Source organism: Ictidomys tridecemlineatus, chromosome 7, assembly GCF_052094955.1.
Source record: "Ictidomys tridecemlineatus isolate mIctTri1 chromosome 7, mIctTri1.hap1, whole genome shotgun sequence".
In the NCBI taxonomy this organism is placed as follows: domain Eukaryota; kingdom Metazoa; phylum Chordata; class Mammalia; order Rodentia; family Sciuridae; genus Ictidomys; species Ictidomys tridecemlineatus.
The window spans coordinates 79,808,986-79,825,880 of record NC_135483.1 but is presented as its reverse complement, the minus strand read 5'-3'; the positions used below and the strand labels follow the sequence as shown (position 1 = coordinate 79,825,880).

The 16,895-nt window shown below is 33.4% G+C and overlaps 1 protein-coding gene across 5 annotated transcripts in view; it reads right to left on the bottom strand.

The window, feature by feature from the left end:
• Prkdc (protein kinase, DNA-activated, catalytic subunit) overlaps positions 1 to 16,895 on the bottom strand; it is a 164,080-nt gene that overhangs the window by 125,152 nt on the left and 22,033 nt on the right. For 4 of the 5 annotated variants that reach the window (XM_040294077.2, XM_040294078.2, XM_040294074.2 and 1 more), the window contains exons 15-26: positions 16,388 to 16,513; positions 14,700 to 14,852; positions 12,205 to 12,320; positions 11,743 to 11,902; positions 10,439 to 10,525; positions 9,880 to 9,999; positions 9,293 to 9,452; positions 6,477 to 6,583; positions 4,446 to 4,536; positions 3,278 to 3,441; positions 2,237 to 2,389; positions 702 to 809 (exon numbers count right to left, since the gene is read on the bottom strand). In XM_040294077.2, the coding sequence (XP_040150011.2) occupies positions 702 to 809; positions 2,237 to 2,389; positions 3,278 to 3,441; positions 4,446 to 4,536; positions 6,477 to 6,583; positions 9,293 to 9,452; positions 9,880 to 9,999; positions 10,439 to 10,525; positions 11,743 to 11,902; positions 12,205 to 12,320; positions 14,700 to 14,852; positions 16,388 to 16,513 (1,545 nt within the window). Of the gene's footprint in view, positions 1 to 701; positions 810 to 2,236; positions 2,390 to 3,277; positions 3,442 to 4,445; positions 4,537 to 6,476; positions 6,584 to 9,292; positions 9,453 to 9,879; positions 10,000 to 10,438; positions 10,526 to 11,742; positions 11,903 to 12,204; positions 12,321 to 14,699; positions 14,853 to 16,387; positions 16,514 to 16,895 lie in introns of those variants that run through there. The other variant, XM_078017203.1, reaches the window with a different exon arrangement.

Sequence of the window (16,895 nt, the reverse complement as noted above, 5' to 3'; positions counted from 1 at the left end):
GAATTAAAGGATATGTTTGAACAAATTCACTTTGTGTTCAACTAGAGCTTTGAATTCTAAAGTGTATAACAAAATAAAACGATAAACTGAAATAACAGACAAAATCAAACAATAAAAATTATTACTGTATGTCTTATAGTCATATACATGGCATCAAAAGATACCATAGTCTAGCTGACCTCACTACCTTTGTCCTCAGCAAGCCAGTGGTCAGATCCTAAGGATTTTACCTCTACCATGTCAGAAGAGTTCTATGTAAAAGATAAACTGCTATTAGTAGGACCCTTTAACTATTGAATCTGAATACAGGAAAATATTGAGAAAGCTAAAAAATTCCTTTTACTTTTAAACTAAGTATTATACTAAAAGTATTTTAAAAAGAGCTACCGTACCTCCAATAAGTCAAAGAACATTCTTACTCCATACACATACACACACACACCACATACACACCTTTAAAGAGATAAAATTTGTTGAATTTACAATTGCCTTCCCAGAAAACAGAAGAAAAATATGTGTGAACTATTATTTATAGATATTTAAAAGCATCTTTTAAATAAATAAATATGGCATTGTGTCCACTAAAATGACATTAGAAATCAAATACAACAAAAGATAAAAGGATCCAACTAGAGGCTACATTTGGTATTAAATGTAACTAGACAACAGGAATAGCAAGAAAAGAATCAACCACTACTCACCAATATAGTTTCTAGTAAGGCGACAGTATCTTGACTTTCAAATTTCTTATTATTAGTGAACCAGTGAATCAGTTGCATAACAAGTGGCTCATAAAGTTGCCTTGTCACCTGAAAAAACAAGACTTCACTGGAGTTTTTTTCCTTTGTGTTAAAGTAGATTTAAACTGGAAATTGGACATTAAATGGCACTTACAGTAGGGCAAAATGAAGCGAAACTACTACTGTGATTTCATTAATTTCTTTTTTTAGTTCAATTCCATAATGAACATGTTCTGACAATTCTTCCTTACTTTCTAGAGTTCAGCAAAGAAAAACATACCTCTAAATCTCTTTGTTCCTCTAGTTAGGAGGGTAATTTAGGGTACACATTATTTATCTTCATTACTTTGATTTTAAATGTGTATACAAGGTATTCTAGATTAGATACAGATTATCATTAATCAACCACAAAGCAAATAATGAGCCTGTGGCTTCCCACATCATGAATGCCATCCCTGTGACAAAATGAAAGCCAGATCAATGTCCTATACATATAGACTTTAAAGTCTATGCCATAGGGAGGAACAAAGTTAAAGAGGAGAGGCAGGTACCTCTGCTTCTGTTGCCCATTCCAAATACTAAGGAACCACTCCCAGCAATAGGCATAGGGTCCAGATCACCGTGATTTGACTATGAAACTCAGGTAGATAGTCTTTACTATATTAAGACAACATTAAACCATGCCTAGCCTACCAAGATCAGCCAAAGACCTTTAGGCTTCTATGGAGAGAATAGCTACTTCTTAAACTATTTATATGGTAAATTTCAGTTTCAAAAATTCCACTTAACCATGATGATTTCATATATGTTGCAAAATTTTCTAATACATTTATAAGTGACTTCTGCATTTCACTTTATTTTTTATGTGTACACTCTGATAATAGGGTTATGCCAGCTTCATAAAATGAACTGAGATTTATTTTTCTGCTTCATGACAGAAATGGAGGTTCTGTCCATGAAGTATCAAGAACAGGTCATTTCCCAACATTTCCAATCTGTTCCTTGACTCCTAGCCACTTCTTCACTTCCTGAAAGATGGAGTTCATCCACATGAGCAGGGTGACAGCTAATCCACTTTAGGGTGCCTAGACTCTCAGTGACTATAACATTGGCTCCCCAACTCTGTGGCACAAAAGAGGTTGCTGGGACAACTTTTCAAAGTCCTATTCTCCATGTCACATCCATAACCAATCAAATCAGAATGTTTGGTAGATTCCCAGGTGATTATTCCAATGTGTAGCAAACCCTTTGACAACTGAAGGGGACCTTTTTTTTTGTACTGGGGAGTTAACCTAGGAATGCATCCCCAGTTCTTTGTAACTTTTAAGACAGGGTCTCACTAAGTTGCTTAGGGCTTTACTAAGTTGCTGAGGCTTGCCTTGAATTTACAATCCTCCTGACTCAACCTCCCAACTTGCTGGGATTACAGGGATGTACCACCACGCATAACCACTTTTTTTTCTTTTTAAGTTTTCTATTCAAAATCATGCACTTACCTGATCTACATCACAAGCAAGGCGAAGCAGAACAGGAAAAGTGTGTTTATATAGCTGGTACATGGGCGGAGAACCCTGATCACCTTCGGGCATCTGAGTGGCTTTTCCCAACATAAACATGACCATGCTATGTAACAGTTCACAAGCTGCCACCTAAATAGGCCAAGAGTTCAACAAAGCTTACATTATAATGTTCACAAGAAAAGAATATTTTTGGAGTGTTTTTCAACTTAGCCCTTTAAGAAGAAAAACTTGTTGCACATAACTATCATTATCATGTAATGTAATTCAAATATAAATTAACTGGAAGTAGCATTTCTTAGATAAAACTAATGCTTCTGTTCACTTAGATCTTCATCTAAGAGCCAAGAATTGATATTTAAAAGCTTTAGACACTGGGACTAATACATTCACAAGAAATGTATTTCCCTTTATTTTTGCTTTTTCTTTAAAAAAAAAAAATTTTAAGAACTATATTTGAATAATGCCCCATTACAGAATTATAGACATCACTTCATTTGTAAGCATATTTGCAACTATCATGGTTAGTAAATATTTATTTAGTTTATAAATAATAACACTATATTAAAATTTCAGATGATTTGTTTTTAAGGTTGAAGGAATAATCAACCTTAAAAACAAATCAAGTATCATTTTTTTTTAATATTTATTTATTTTTTTTCTTAGTTCTCGGCGGACACAACATCTTCGTTTGTATGTGGTGCTGAGGATCAAACCCGGGCCGCACGCACACTAGGCGAGCGCGCTATGGCTTGAGCCACATCCCCAGCCCAAGTATCATTTTTAAATGCCCTTTGTACTGTATTTTCTATCATGAAGAATTTTTGGCATATTAATTTTCTGCCAGGTTATTATGTATTAAGATAATTTATATTTAACTTTTATTTATCAATAAGTAAGCAGTTAGAAAAATACAAAATTAATGATAATGGAATGGCTAAAATATATTTTCTTTTCCTATCAAATGTGTTTTCAAAGCAATAGACCCTAAGTAAGATATGAAATGAAAAATAAAAGTACTTTAGTTTGTCTGTCACTAGCTGAAAGAGCCAATTCTGTGACCCGGGGCAAGAATATATCCAAATAAATGACAGGCTTCATATCTCTGAACGGCACTGCAAAGCTGAGTCTCTTCTCTCTGTCCCACGCCACACACTTCTTCATCATTTCATCTGAAGTCGTGGCTGACAAAAAAGAAGAGTGGTTTTCCATTCAAAATCCATCTTAAATCAGTTGTTCTACCTCTCATTGGCTCAATCGGAGTCTTTGGTGGGGGCATTTGGCCATTGAGCCACATCTCCAGCCTTATTTTTTCTTATTTTAATTAGAGACAGAGTCTCACTAAGTAGCTTAGTGCCTCACTTTAGCTAAGGCCGGCTTTGAACTCATGATCTTCCTACCTCAGCCTCCTGAGCCACTGGGATTATACATGTGTGCCACCATGCCAGGCTAATCAGGGTCTTTTTAAACTTTTAAACTAAACATTTATTCATCTTTCCTTTTTACTACTTTAGATATGTAATTAGAACATCTAAAAGTACTGACAACAGTATTTTTTAATTTAACTTAAGTAAAAATATTTTCAAACAAATTAACAATCTGGAATATTTAATATTCAAATTCAGTAAGAGTTAGGGTATTTTATGGAAAAAAATGGTAAATGAAAAATATTTTTACTAAAAATTTCCTGCTTATTTCCAAGTACAGGTTCAAATTTCCTAAATAACCAAGCCACTAAGTTAAAAACAATAAGCCACTAGTGTATTTAATACCAAATTTCAAAAGTAAAAACAAATTAGTTTTTACTAATTACAATTATTGTCATAAAAACAATCTAAAAGCATCCACTATTAAGAATATTGAGTTTTTAAAAGTTTAAATTCCCCTAAAATAAAGTTTACCCATAGAAAACAATGCCAAATTAGATTGTTTCAAAATGGAAAAGAATATATATATGTGTGTAACAAATCAAGCTAGAACATTTGCTCTGTTAGTGTGTTGAATTATTCCAATGGGATGAGTATAATAAAAGCATTTCATCAAGTGGTACATTATTCACTATAATCCTCCTTGAAAATACGTAAATCACACATAGGAATAAATATCAGAATATACTATGACAGTATTGATCCCAATTGAAGCACAAATATATCTACACATATTAATTTATTTTGAAAGAAAACATTACCTGTTATAAGATTTTTGTTTATTTGTCCTCCGAGAGATCCAAGAATTTGTACTACTCTAATTCTTATTTCTTCTAAGGACAGTATTTCATTCTACAAAATGAAAAATTGTATACATGTAATATCTGAGTTAAAAATTAAAGAGAAGATGAAAATAAGGAAAAACTATTTTATCATCCTTCCTATTGCTAATTTTTTTTTTTTTTTTTTTTTTTTTGGTAGTGCTGGGGATCAACCCCAGGTTCTTATATACCACAGAGCGATGCTCCCAATCCTCTTACTGGTTAATTATACCCTACATGGTAGTGCTATTAACTTTATCACAAATTCATAAAAATCATATATCTTCCGACTATGAAGCTGGATATCTACTTCCTAGAGCAGGAGTTCCAGGCTTTTGGGGAGGACACTTTATGCTTTTTTTTTTTTTAATATTTTTTTAGTGATACATGAACACAATACCTTTATTTTGTTTATTTATTTTTATGTGATGCTGAGGATCGAACCCGGTGCCTCACATGTGTGAGGCAAGTGCTCTGCCACTGAGGCACATCCCCAGCCCTCCTTTAATAAGCTCTTAAGAAATATCAGAAAACCCCAGAAAGCTTTTATTTATGTGGGTAATGCTCATTAATATTTATTACATTAGAAATTAAACTTAAATTCTTTAAATAGTTATTATTTTTAAAATACACTCATTAATACTTATTACATTAGAAATTAAAACTTAAATTATTTAAATAATTATTTTTAAAATACTAAACACATTACAAGTGAATGAATGACATACTGTCAAGAAAAGTAACTCAATTTTCCAAACAAAAATCCTCAGAATGGGAGCCCTGTTTCACATAAGTGCAGATCCCTTTTGGCACATTGTGAGATTCAGGGTTTAGGCCTCACAGAATCACGTAGCTAGAAGAGGGAGGAGCATTTTAAGTCTTTTTTAACATAATTGTGGTTACAGTTCTTTGATATTACACCAAAAGTAAACTATTGGTAGTTTTTTAAAGGTTTGTTATTGCAATGTGGAATTTGAAACCTTAGCAATCAACTGGATTACATTAAAATCCTTGATTTGTTTTATATCTGAATAAATGTTTGTACTTGTGCATAATTTGGTAAATTCAAGTATTGCTCATCTGAAAATACTGGTTCACTGGATTAGGCAAACTTTCCAGAATGTGCCTAGAGGCAAGTGCCAATAAAATGCTAAAAAGAACAACAGTGTTGCCCACTGTCATATCATGGTGCAAATGTCAACAGAAACAGCTTTGGCCTTGCACCCTGGAATCCAGGGATCCTCACTTAGAAAAAGCTGTCCTAAGGAATAGGCAGCCTAAGGAATAGGCATTGTGTACCTGTGAAAAAATCTTATTTGTAAAATTAAAGATATGCTCAAGTTATGTTATCCATCTTTGTTTATGTGAGATAAAATTATTTTAAAAATTCAGAAAATCATTTTTAGTTGCATGCAAGTCTTTCAATCAAAAGCTACCAAAAACAATTGTGTAGAAAGTATTTATGCTAGGGTTTTTTACTTATCAATTTTCAACATTAAAAGTTTTTCAAGTTGTAATTTTCACTTCATACCAAAAATAGATATTTTCCCTAAACAAAGCTTTTACCATTTATATCATTTCTTCCTATCACATCATACAGCTCATCTCAAAAAAACTGGTCAAAAAATCATCACCAAAAAGCACAAAACTAGCATGAACTTGATAAAGTTGTATTTAAGAATGGATCAATCTTAGATATCCATGGTATCAGTATTCCAATGTGCTTGTTGAAAATGAACCATGTTACTCTGCATTATCCACTAAACACATTTAAAGGTAGGGATGAGCAGGACAACAACATCAAGACAACAGCCAAATAATTAATACAGTTTATATTTTCATGCCAAACATACACTGCAACTACTTCTATACTACACTTATTTATATGTAAAAACAACTAACATCTCAAATGAGGATTCTTTTCTAACCTCTGTATTATATAAGGTAAAGAAAATACAAAGGATATCTTACTGATGAAGTGTTCTTTGTCTTTTTCAAATGCTTTAACACAACTTTATTAAATCCTTTCTGGGCAGCTCGAGAAAGTGCTGACACTTCCCAGTTGTTCTTGGCCTCATCTAACAACAGTAAACAAAAATCAATTTTAAATAGCATTCATTTATTTGATGAATACTAAGGAGAATACACTCTACTACCAAATATATACACATGAAAATCCTAATCTTAATTATGATGAAAAAAACTTAAGTTTCTGGAACATAAAGTATTCACACTGGTTGTCTTGATTTTAAGCACCACTGTCCACTAAAAGCATCATGGTTCCTTGAAGAAGTGCTGATTCTTAGACTGGAACAGACTCATCAGAAGATCCTGAATTACATCCTGCTGCTGGAGCCAGATCCCACACCACATATACAAGACAAATTTGTTACCATCTGACCATCAAATCAACCCACTGGAAAAATAAGAATCCATGAGTCCCAAGCGATATAGATAAATAAATAAAGGAAAAGAGAAAAAGTTAGTTTTTACAGTAGAATATCAACTAAGATTGAAGGACTAGAGATGGTAGAAAAATACTCTTTTTTTAATATTTATTTTTTTAGCTTTAGGAGGACACAATATCTTTATTTTTTTTATTTTTATGTGATACTGAGGATCGAACCCAGTGCCTAATGCATGCCAGGTGAGCGCGCTACTACTTGAGCCATGTTCCCAGCCCTGAAAAATACTCTTTTCTAACTATCACAATAATAAAGGAAAAACTATCAAGGAATACTAGAACAATTATAGTGAAAGTGTGATGAGGAACAAGAATATTTACATTCCTAAAGTACATCTCTATAAACTAACTATTTTTAAAACAAATCATAAATAGAAAATTTGAAAGTAAAATCAAAAATTCCTTGCCTGGACAAGTAAAAACCCACCACCCCTGAATTCTTCAGTGTGCATCATCAGTGTCTCATAAAACTACCCCACAACCGTTCAAATCAAGACATTGGCACAGAGTAATGACAACTAAATACAATATAAATTCTACACTGGATTCTGGATCAAGAAAAATATAGTTATATAAGAAACTAATGGGACAAATGAAAATAACTACTATGGACTATATATTAGAAGAGTAGGTACCCATATTTCCTGATTTTTTTATAAGAATAATGTAGTTATGTAAAAGGAAGTCCTCTTTCTTAAGAAGTACACAATGGGACACTGATGTGTAAAGATCCATGATGCCAGCAGCTTACAAAGAATTCACACACAAAAAAGTCCTGTATAAATATATACACCCACAAAAAATCACACATGATATAGAAAGTAAAGGCAAATGGTACAAAATCTTAATAACTGGCTTAATAAGTGAGGAATCCAGGTGAAGTATACAGTAGTTCTTTTTACTATTCATGCAACTGTTCTGGAAATTTGATGTATTAAGTACAAAGTTACTAAAAACAGTGGTTGCCTTGAACATGATGTTCTTGTTAATTTTGCTTACTCTGCTTTTATCATCATATGGTCTAGAATACATATATCAATAGATCCTTTGAAACAATCACAGCAACTTCCTTCATTAATCTAAAACATAAGTCTTTTCAAAAACTAAATTAACAGAATCAAATGCAAAGCAAAAAATAAAAATACTACAAAGATTTTTGCTATTTCATATATTCTAAGTGTATGAATGTTTGTCAACTACTCAAATAGCAGTACACCTTATATAATATGCATTTTAAAAGCCTAAACTATAGAGATTAACTACTATGAAATTTTTTCGTTCCTAAAACAAGACTCACAATCATTTATAAAAAAATCTTCCAAAATTTGAACTTTTTTCAAGAATTCTGAACATATATTCAGAATGTTTCAACTAGATACAGTAAAATCTGTCAGATAACTTCTATTTAATGTTTCCAAGACAATAACATTTAATAACAAAATAATGATTTACATAGGTAAAACTTCACAAATAAAACACTTCATTTCCGCTTTTAATATAGTGAAATTTAAAATTCTAAAATTCTTACTAATACTTCAGTCCTTCTCCCAAATGAATCTTTTTTTTTGCTTGCACCTGGTCATATTCCTTTTCATTCTCACTTAAGTAAATCCAGCCTTTTGACTGTTAGTACTACATTCCCTGATTAGTAATATTTTTTGCCTGGTCAGATGATTTTTTCTTTAAAAATCTTTTCCTAAACCTATTTCTTCTCCATTGACCTTTTTTTTTTCCCCAATTCTTAGCTTCATCAGTTATATTTTAAAAATGAATAAAAATGCAACAAAAACACAAAATCACTATTTACTTTTTTTTTCCTTTTCTTTTTTGGAAGTACTGGGGATCAAACTCAGGCCCTCATACATAAAAGGTAAGTGCTCTACTATTGAGCTACATTATTAGCCCTTTTAATGTTACTTTGAGACAGGATCTCAATAAGTTGCTGACACTGGCCTTGAACTTGCAATTCTCCTGTCTCAGCCCCCCAAGCCCACTGGAATTACAGGTGTGTGCAACCATGCCTGGCTTCTGATATTTTTAATTCTTGTCTGATTTATTCAAAAATTCTTTGCAAGGTAGTATATTAGGAATTACAAAGAGTTTCTATCCCTGAAGATTTTATAAATCTTAGTAAGATATAAACAAATAAAATGAAAAATATTTAATGCCTTGATTACATTTCCTATTGTTGCAATTATATTGAGATGACTGGGGAATAAAAACAAACATATAATGAAAACATTGGGTTCAAATTTTAAAAGTTTCAAAAAATACGAACAGTCCTATTAATCATGATGCATATTTCAATTTTTTTAAACCTTACCTGATAAAGTGGAAGTCTTCAGGTATCCATCAAGGCAGGGGAGAATATTTTTGTAATAAGGCTGAATTATATGCTTGTCGATGTAAACTGACCATTCTTCAAGAGCATTCAGACCTACTTCTGCCAGCGGGGGATAGCTCAAACCCAGCTTGAATGCCATCTATGTCAATCCAAATATGATAAAGAGAAAAATGGTGAATTTGAGATTTAAAGAAAAAAAACCCACCAGTTAATTGTGGTTCCTGTGTAATATACCATTATGCTATCACAGGAGCCCAGACATTGCTGGAGGTATGTGGGTACAGTCCAGGTCACCACAAGGAAAACAAATAGCACCAGTCCACAAGACTGATGGTTTACTACGGACTTCCAACATATGCAAGGTGTAATTCTCACATTTGCCTGCAAGGGAAGCTCAAAGAGGCCTTGTCAGGTTTCCTGAGCACCAAAGCTGGGAAGTGGCAGAGGCTAAGCCATTCATGCAGCCTGCATATGTGATCCTGCATGGAGATCCTTGGGTATCTCCATGCTCTTTAGGAAAAATAATAGCAATGAAAATGTGGGTCTGCTCAAAAAAATTCATCTACCTGCAGTGCAGGGACGTAGGCTCTAAAGTCAAGTTCAATGATGTCATGTGGCAGGGACAGAACAAAGGTCAAACAGGAGGCCAAAAGTTCATCTTTGTACTGTTTCATTTTAACTGATACCTTAATGAGAAATAAGACAATAGTAAGTATCTGAAGAGAGACTACAATTTGAAAATCAATTTTAAAATTTTTAGTCTATTTTCAAATACAAAGAATGAGCACATAGACTTTATTTGACATGACCATGTTCACTTACAAACTAACCACTGATCTCCAAGATAATTTGTTGAAGGGCCTAATTCCCCTCTATATGAAAAAATTAAGAAATATATTTTGATTTTGAGTTATCATCACTCAGTTGAATTATTTTAAGGGAATTCTAGGTACTTTTGAAACACAATGATTTGCTGTTAGTTTTTTAAAGACTTTAACTCCGATCTGAATTTAGCAAACCAGTTTTTTAAAAAAATTATGTCACTTATGATCAGTAGGATTTTTTCACTACACATTCATTTAAAAATAACCTATAAAACACTAAGATAAATCACTTAAAAATTACCTCTTTACCAAATTTTGCAAATAAAGCAAAGCAAGAATACTTTTCTGGGTCCTCAGGAGAGCATTTCAGACTCTTTGGACTAACTCCCTGTCAAATAAAATAGCAAATTAGTACACTAAGCAAGAATTAGGAAATATTATATTCTAATCCAGCAGTTCCCAACCTTTCTCCAGAGGGCTGAACTCATTCCAATTTACCAAAGTCCAGTGTGGAAAAAAAAGAGACTCAGCTATAAGAGCATTTCCAGGCAGAGGCCAATAAGAAATAGAACAGGAAGAGGGAAGCTGAACTAAGTCCATTTCCCTTTCCATCTTCCAGTAAGATATCTGTGTTCTGGGAGACCTGCTTCCCCTTAAATTACACAAGCAGAGTACTTGTGTGACAAAATGGAGCCTCATGGATGCTATCACAGTCATTCTCAAAACTCAGAAGGCACCAAAATATCTGGATGAATTGCTGCACAAACCACTCAGGCTTGCCCCCAGAGTTTCTGATTAGCTAAGTATGGAGACAGCCCACAACTTACAAATAATGACTGCAATTCAAAACTTCCTAGGAATCTTGAATAAATTAGCCAGGTGGTTAAAAATCAAAGCAGAAAATGCCACTAACTTTTCAAAGACAGTCATCCAACTGACACTCAAATATCAACTTTTTAAAAATATATAATAAGGGCTGGGATTGTGGCTCAGGGGTAGAGCACTCGCCTAACACGAGTGGGACCTGGGTTCGATTCTCAACACCACATAAAAATAAAGGCATTGTGTTGTGTTCATCTACAAAAAAAAAAAAAAAAAAAGATTCTCTCTCATATATATATATATATAAAATAAAAGGGGATGGGGACACAGATCAGTTGGTAGAATGCTTGCCTCGCATGCACAAGGCCCTGGGTTCAATCCCCAGCACTCCCCAAAAAAATGAAAATAAAAATATATAATAAAGACAGACGTGATGGCGCACACCTATAATCCCAGCGACTAGGGAAACTGAGGCAGGAGGTCACAAATTCAAGACCAGCCTTGGCAAGTTAATAAGACTCTATCTCAAAAAAAAATATTTTTTAAAAAAGGCTGTAGCTCAGTGGTAGAGCATTCTTGAGTTCAATCCCCAGTACCACAAAAAAAAAAACATGCAAATATACATATACACACACATATACATATAATTAGTAGACTTTAAAACTGCATATACCATAATCACACATATTTCATAATGCATCATATACACTCATTTTTTTCCAAAGGGGAAAAAAAAAGAATGAAAACAACACAAGAATAAACCATATTTTCCAAAATTCTTACCTCAAAATATTTTATTTTCTTGGCATTTCTCACTGCAATAGAAAGTAATTTGTAGAAACCACTGATGAGTGGCAACCGTGTAGACTGCAAAATTAACTTATATGCAAATGAATACATCCAAGGTTCAAAAAATCCTACTTGTTTCTCAGGGAGAATCTCTCTGTAAAAACAAATTAAATGTTTAAGGTAGAAATTTTTATCCTACTAATTTTTATTTATCTTTAAAAATACATGGGTTATAAAAATTATAATTCTATTGTATAACATTTTAAGTGAATTCTTTTTTCATCTACCTTTAGATTTTTAAAAGGCTCATTTAGATATATTTTAAAGGTCTGTATATAAATGATTTTAGATTTAAATCCTTATATTATTTTATTTCTTATATTTATTTAAGGGTATTTCCTCTATTATACCCAATTACTAATAATTTTCAGTCTTAATTAAAATTTTACAAAGTACCTGCAAAATTCCACCAGGTTAATGAAAGCTGAAAAATCTTTAGGTTTAGCAGGATGTAAGTTAGCAGCTGGATCTGAAGTCGGGATCACCCAAACACCAGTAGTCTCATTTCCATCCTTAAAAATTAATTGTACCAAACATTGTACTATTCGATCACATATTATTCAACAAATAACTTTTCAATCTTCTTGTCCTAGACCTGATGCTATGAGGAAAGAATGAAAACGTGATAAAGGCAGAGACAGGTTCCTAAGAGCCTGCAGTCTGGGAGGAACAACAGGACTTGAAGCAACAGAAAAACCAAAGAAATCATGAAGTGATGAAAGAATGGGAGAAATAAAACAAGGGTCTGACTTCTTCAAGAAGCCAGCAGTGATACTTGGACAGAGGCAGAACTGTAAAAGGTTAAGAAGGATCAATGATAACTTGGAGGTTTCCAATTGTGAAAAAAAGAATAATGAACAGTAATAAGAAAGACAACGAAAAATGTAATATGGGGGAGTACATGAAGTTTAATTTTAAACATATTATGTTTGTGTTACCAAATCTATGTTATCAAATACAATTTGTATATTCAAATTCTAATATTAAACAATAGGTTATAAACACAGAGATAGGGGGAAAAGCGTCCACTTGTACATTGCTGGTGGGACTGCAAATTGGTGCGGACAATTTGGAAAGCAGTATGGAAATTCCTGGGAAAGCTGGGAATGGAAGCACCATTTGACCCAGCTATTCCCCTTCTCGGGCTATTCCCTAAAGACCTTAAAAGAGCGTACTATAGGGATACTGCTACATCGATGTTCATAGCAGCACAATTCACAATAGCTAGACTGTGGAACCAACCTAGATGCCCTTCAATAGATGAATGGATAAAAAAAAAATGTGGCATTTATACACAATGGAGTATTACTTAGCACTAAAAAATGACAAAATCATGGCATTTGCAGGGAAATGGATGGCATTAGAGCAGATTATGCTAAGTGAAGCTAGCCAATCCCTAAAAAACAAATGCCAAATGTCTTCTTTGATATAAGGAGGGCAACTAAGAACAGAGCAAGGAGGAAGAGCATGAGAAGAAGATCACCATTAAAACAGGGACGAGAGGTGGGAGGGAAAGGGAGAGAGAAGGGAAATTGCACGGTAATGGAAGGAGACCCTCATTGTTACACAAAATTACATATAAGAGGAAGTGAGGGGAAAGGGGAAAAAAAAAAAAAACCAAGAGAGAGAAATGAATTACAGTAGATGGGGTAGAGAGAGAAGAGAGGAGGGGAAGGGAGGGGAGGGGGGATAGTAGAGGATAGGAAAGGCAACAGAATACAACAGACACTAGTATGGCAGTATGTAAAAAAGTGGATGTGTAACCAATGTGATTCTGCAATCTGTATACGGGGTAAAAATGGGAGTTCATAATCCGCTTGAATCAAATGTATGAAATATGATATGTCAACAGCTTTGTAATGTTTTGAACAACTAATAAAAAAATGAGTAGTTGAAAAAAAAAATAAACACACAGACAGAACCTACAAACGACTGGAGACCAGCTATGACAGAGGTGACAGGGGACCTGCTGGCACAGGCAAAAAGGGTGGACCACAGAGAAAGAGAAGCCAGCGAAGATTTCTGAATGAAGATGAACAAGTGTTATAAAATGCTTGTATGTTGGATGACAGTTCCAGGAAATATCCTTTCAGAGAGTTTTTTGTTTTGGTTTGGTTTTTTTAATGACATTATCTTAGACAAGCATACAACACATAAAATAATTCAACTCACATTGGTTTCTATCACAATACAGCCAATGTGGCAATGGCCTTATAACACTTCCATTTTTTCCCCTTTGCATATTCTCTCCATTATCCCATCATCTCTCATGTACCTTCACAAGTGCAGTAGAATTACATACATGTGAACTCTAACAAGCACAAATGCGTCTAGAATTATCACTATGATCAAAAGCAAACTAAAAGTTTTCCAATGAAACCTCTAACCCTTGTGGTTTGCTATCTCTACAGACACCTCAGAAAAGAGCAGGGCAGCTCCACGCTAGCAACTTCAAGCAAAGATTAACCTATTATCCAGGCTACAAACCCTGGGTATGTTCAGTCTATTACCTGCATTCTAATATCTCAAGAGCAAATTTGATATTTTCTGCCCCAGTTTGGAGTGTTCTTAACAAAAAACAAGGAACCTCAGGCTTCCCTTTCCTATTGTAAAAAGTCTCATCTATCAAAGTGAGAAATAAACCTAGCAAATTTAAAAAAAAAAAGTTTTAACATATTAAACATAGAAATTGCTTTTTGAATGATCCACTGATAACATTTTGTATACAATAAGTCTATATCCAACAGAAAAGCATCAATGGCACATAGTAATCCCACCCAATGAAATCAATTTGCTTCAATCCCCTAAAGATGTACTATTATTCCCTGAATATTTACATGCAAAGAAAGTTAGTATAAAATGATGCAATATTATTGACAAAAAATTCTAACCTCTTGTTCTCCAAAAGTCTGTTTTTCTAGTGTAAGATCCAATTTCTCCACAATCTTCAAAATGGATTTTACAAATTCATCATAGAGTAAATGATTCAGACTTTGAAAGGAAGAATTCACAAAGAGAAATGTCTCGTCTGCTAAAATAAAATCCTTTAAATAAAGGAAAAAAACTTCAAAATTTTGTACAAAGAAATATTTAGGATGAGTATTTATAAGCTTTAAGATATTTTTTAAAAAGTTACATATACAGGTTCTTGAATTTTTAGGTATCATGGAACCAGTGATATGTAAACTGTGGCAGATTTACCTGAAGTTTTCAAGCTTCAAAATCCTTTCTAAATCATTGTTACAGCATCATTTCAGTCAGATAATACAACTTATATAGTCATGTACCAAATACTTTGTACATAGCAGTGAATGAGAAGATTTAGACAAAGCCCTGTCAAAACATTACTCTAACAATTTGTGTGCAAATGCCCATAAACACACAAATGTAAGAAACATATACACTATTTGCTTGTGTACATACACATATATGTACCCATGTATAAACACATACATGCATAATAGGTAAATATATACCCAGCCTCACAATAAACTGGAAAGTACAATCTACTATTTCTTTAAAAGTGAAGCTATTGTATAATTCCAAAATTGTAGTCTTAATTTCTCTGCCTATTCTCACACATTCTATGGGATTTAACTTCCAAATATAGGGATATCTAACATTACATACAATAAATATTTTGGATAAAATTAATAACTGCTATACTATTTTAATTCAATAAAAAAAGTAAAAAAAATCTAAGATTTTTTGACTAGATAGAAATTATCTATTAACATAAAGTTGCATGCCCTAGGTATCAATGGATATATTAAAACATTAGGCAACCAAGCCTAATATAGAAACTGAAGAAATATCTACCAGAATAATAGTAGGCAGGAGGTATTATTCTAATATAATTAATGTAAATAGTAACTATGCACTAATCACCTTCACACCTATTCAACCAACTGGATTTAATTTATCTTTATCTTAAGCAAATAAAGAGGGCTGAAGGTGTAGTTCAACAGTAGATTGTGTGTTTAGCATGCATGAGACCCTGGGTTCAATATCTAGTACCCAAAAAAAAGTGGCAGGGGGTAGGATAGTTCTCTGATGATAATACTGTTATACTTTTTGTTTCCTAAGACATTGGACCTGATGAAAATAATAATTTACTACCAACTACATTATCCTGTCCCAGGAAGCTAAAAAAGGACTTAGCTACAGTAATTAATTTTAAAGAGCTCTACATTTGTATTCCATTCAATTAACTTTTTTCCTAGTTTCACTTCCCCCACCCCCTTACAGTACTTGGGATTGAATGCAGGGCCTTAAGCATGTTAGGCAAGCACCCCTACCATTGAGCGATACCCTAGGTCTTTTTTATTTTATTTTGCCCTGGCTGGCCTCAAACTTGCAAACCTCCTATCTCAGCCTAGGTGCTATTACAGGAGTGCACCACTGCACCCAGCTTCTAGTCTCACTTTGTCTTCAACTATTTTAATTCTTCATTTCTTGAAGTATTTTTTAAAAACTTTTCAAAGTTATCACAACATAATTTTGAAACAAGTATTTAGTCAATAATTATTGAAAGAAAGGAACTGGGGAACATTTGTAGCTTTAAAATTATAAATTTTACCATCATCTGGTCACAGTTCAGGAGATGTCTAAAAAGATCCACATAGTCTTTATACGTGGGCACTTTCCATTTGCCAGTTCTGACCTCCCCTGAGGCTCGTTGGTCTTTAGATTCAGAGTCAGCACCCTGGGCCAGAAAGAAAGCAAGCCAATATTGACTGATATACTCACAAAAGCAGCTTGGCTGCCAGAACTTGCTGATTTTCAGACTTTTCTTAACTAAAACTGCAACCAGCAGGAGACTTACACAATCAGATCAAGGAAGACATATTTTGAAAGCACAATAAAAAGAAGCTGAAAAAACGATGATTGTTCTGTGACTAAAACCAAAAACTGTTTTGACACATTATCTACCAGATGCACAATAAATCTTTCTTTCTCTTTCTTACACAGTTCAATCTCTCATCTTAACCTATTTACTATAATTTCTAGTAACTAAGGTATGTCTCCCATAATACACCTTAGCATTTTATCCTAGAGTTCCAAAAGAGAAAACATTTTTTTTAATT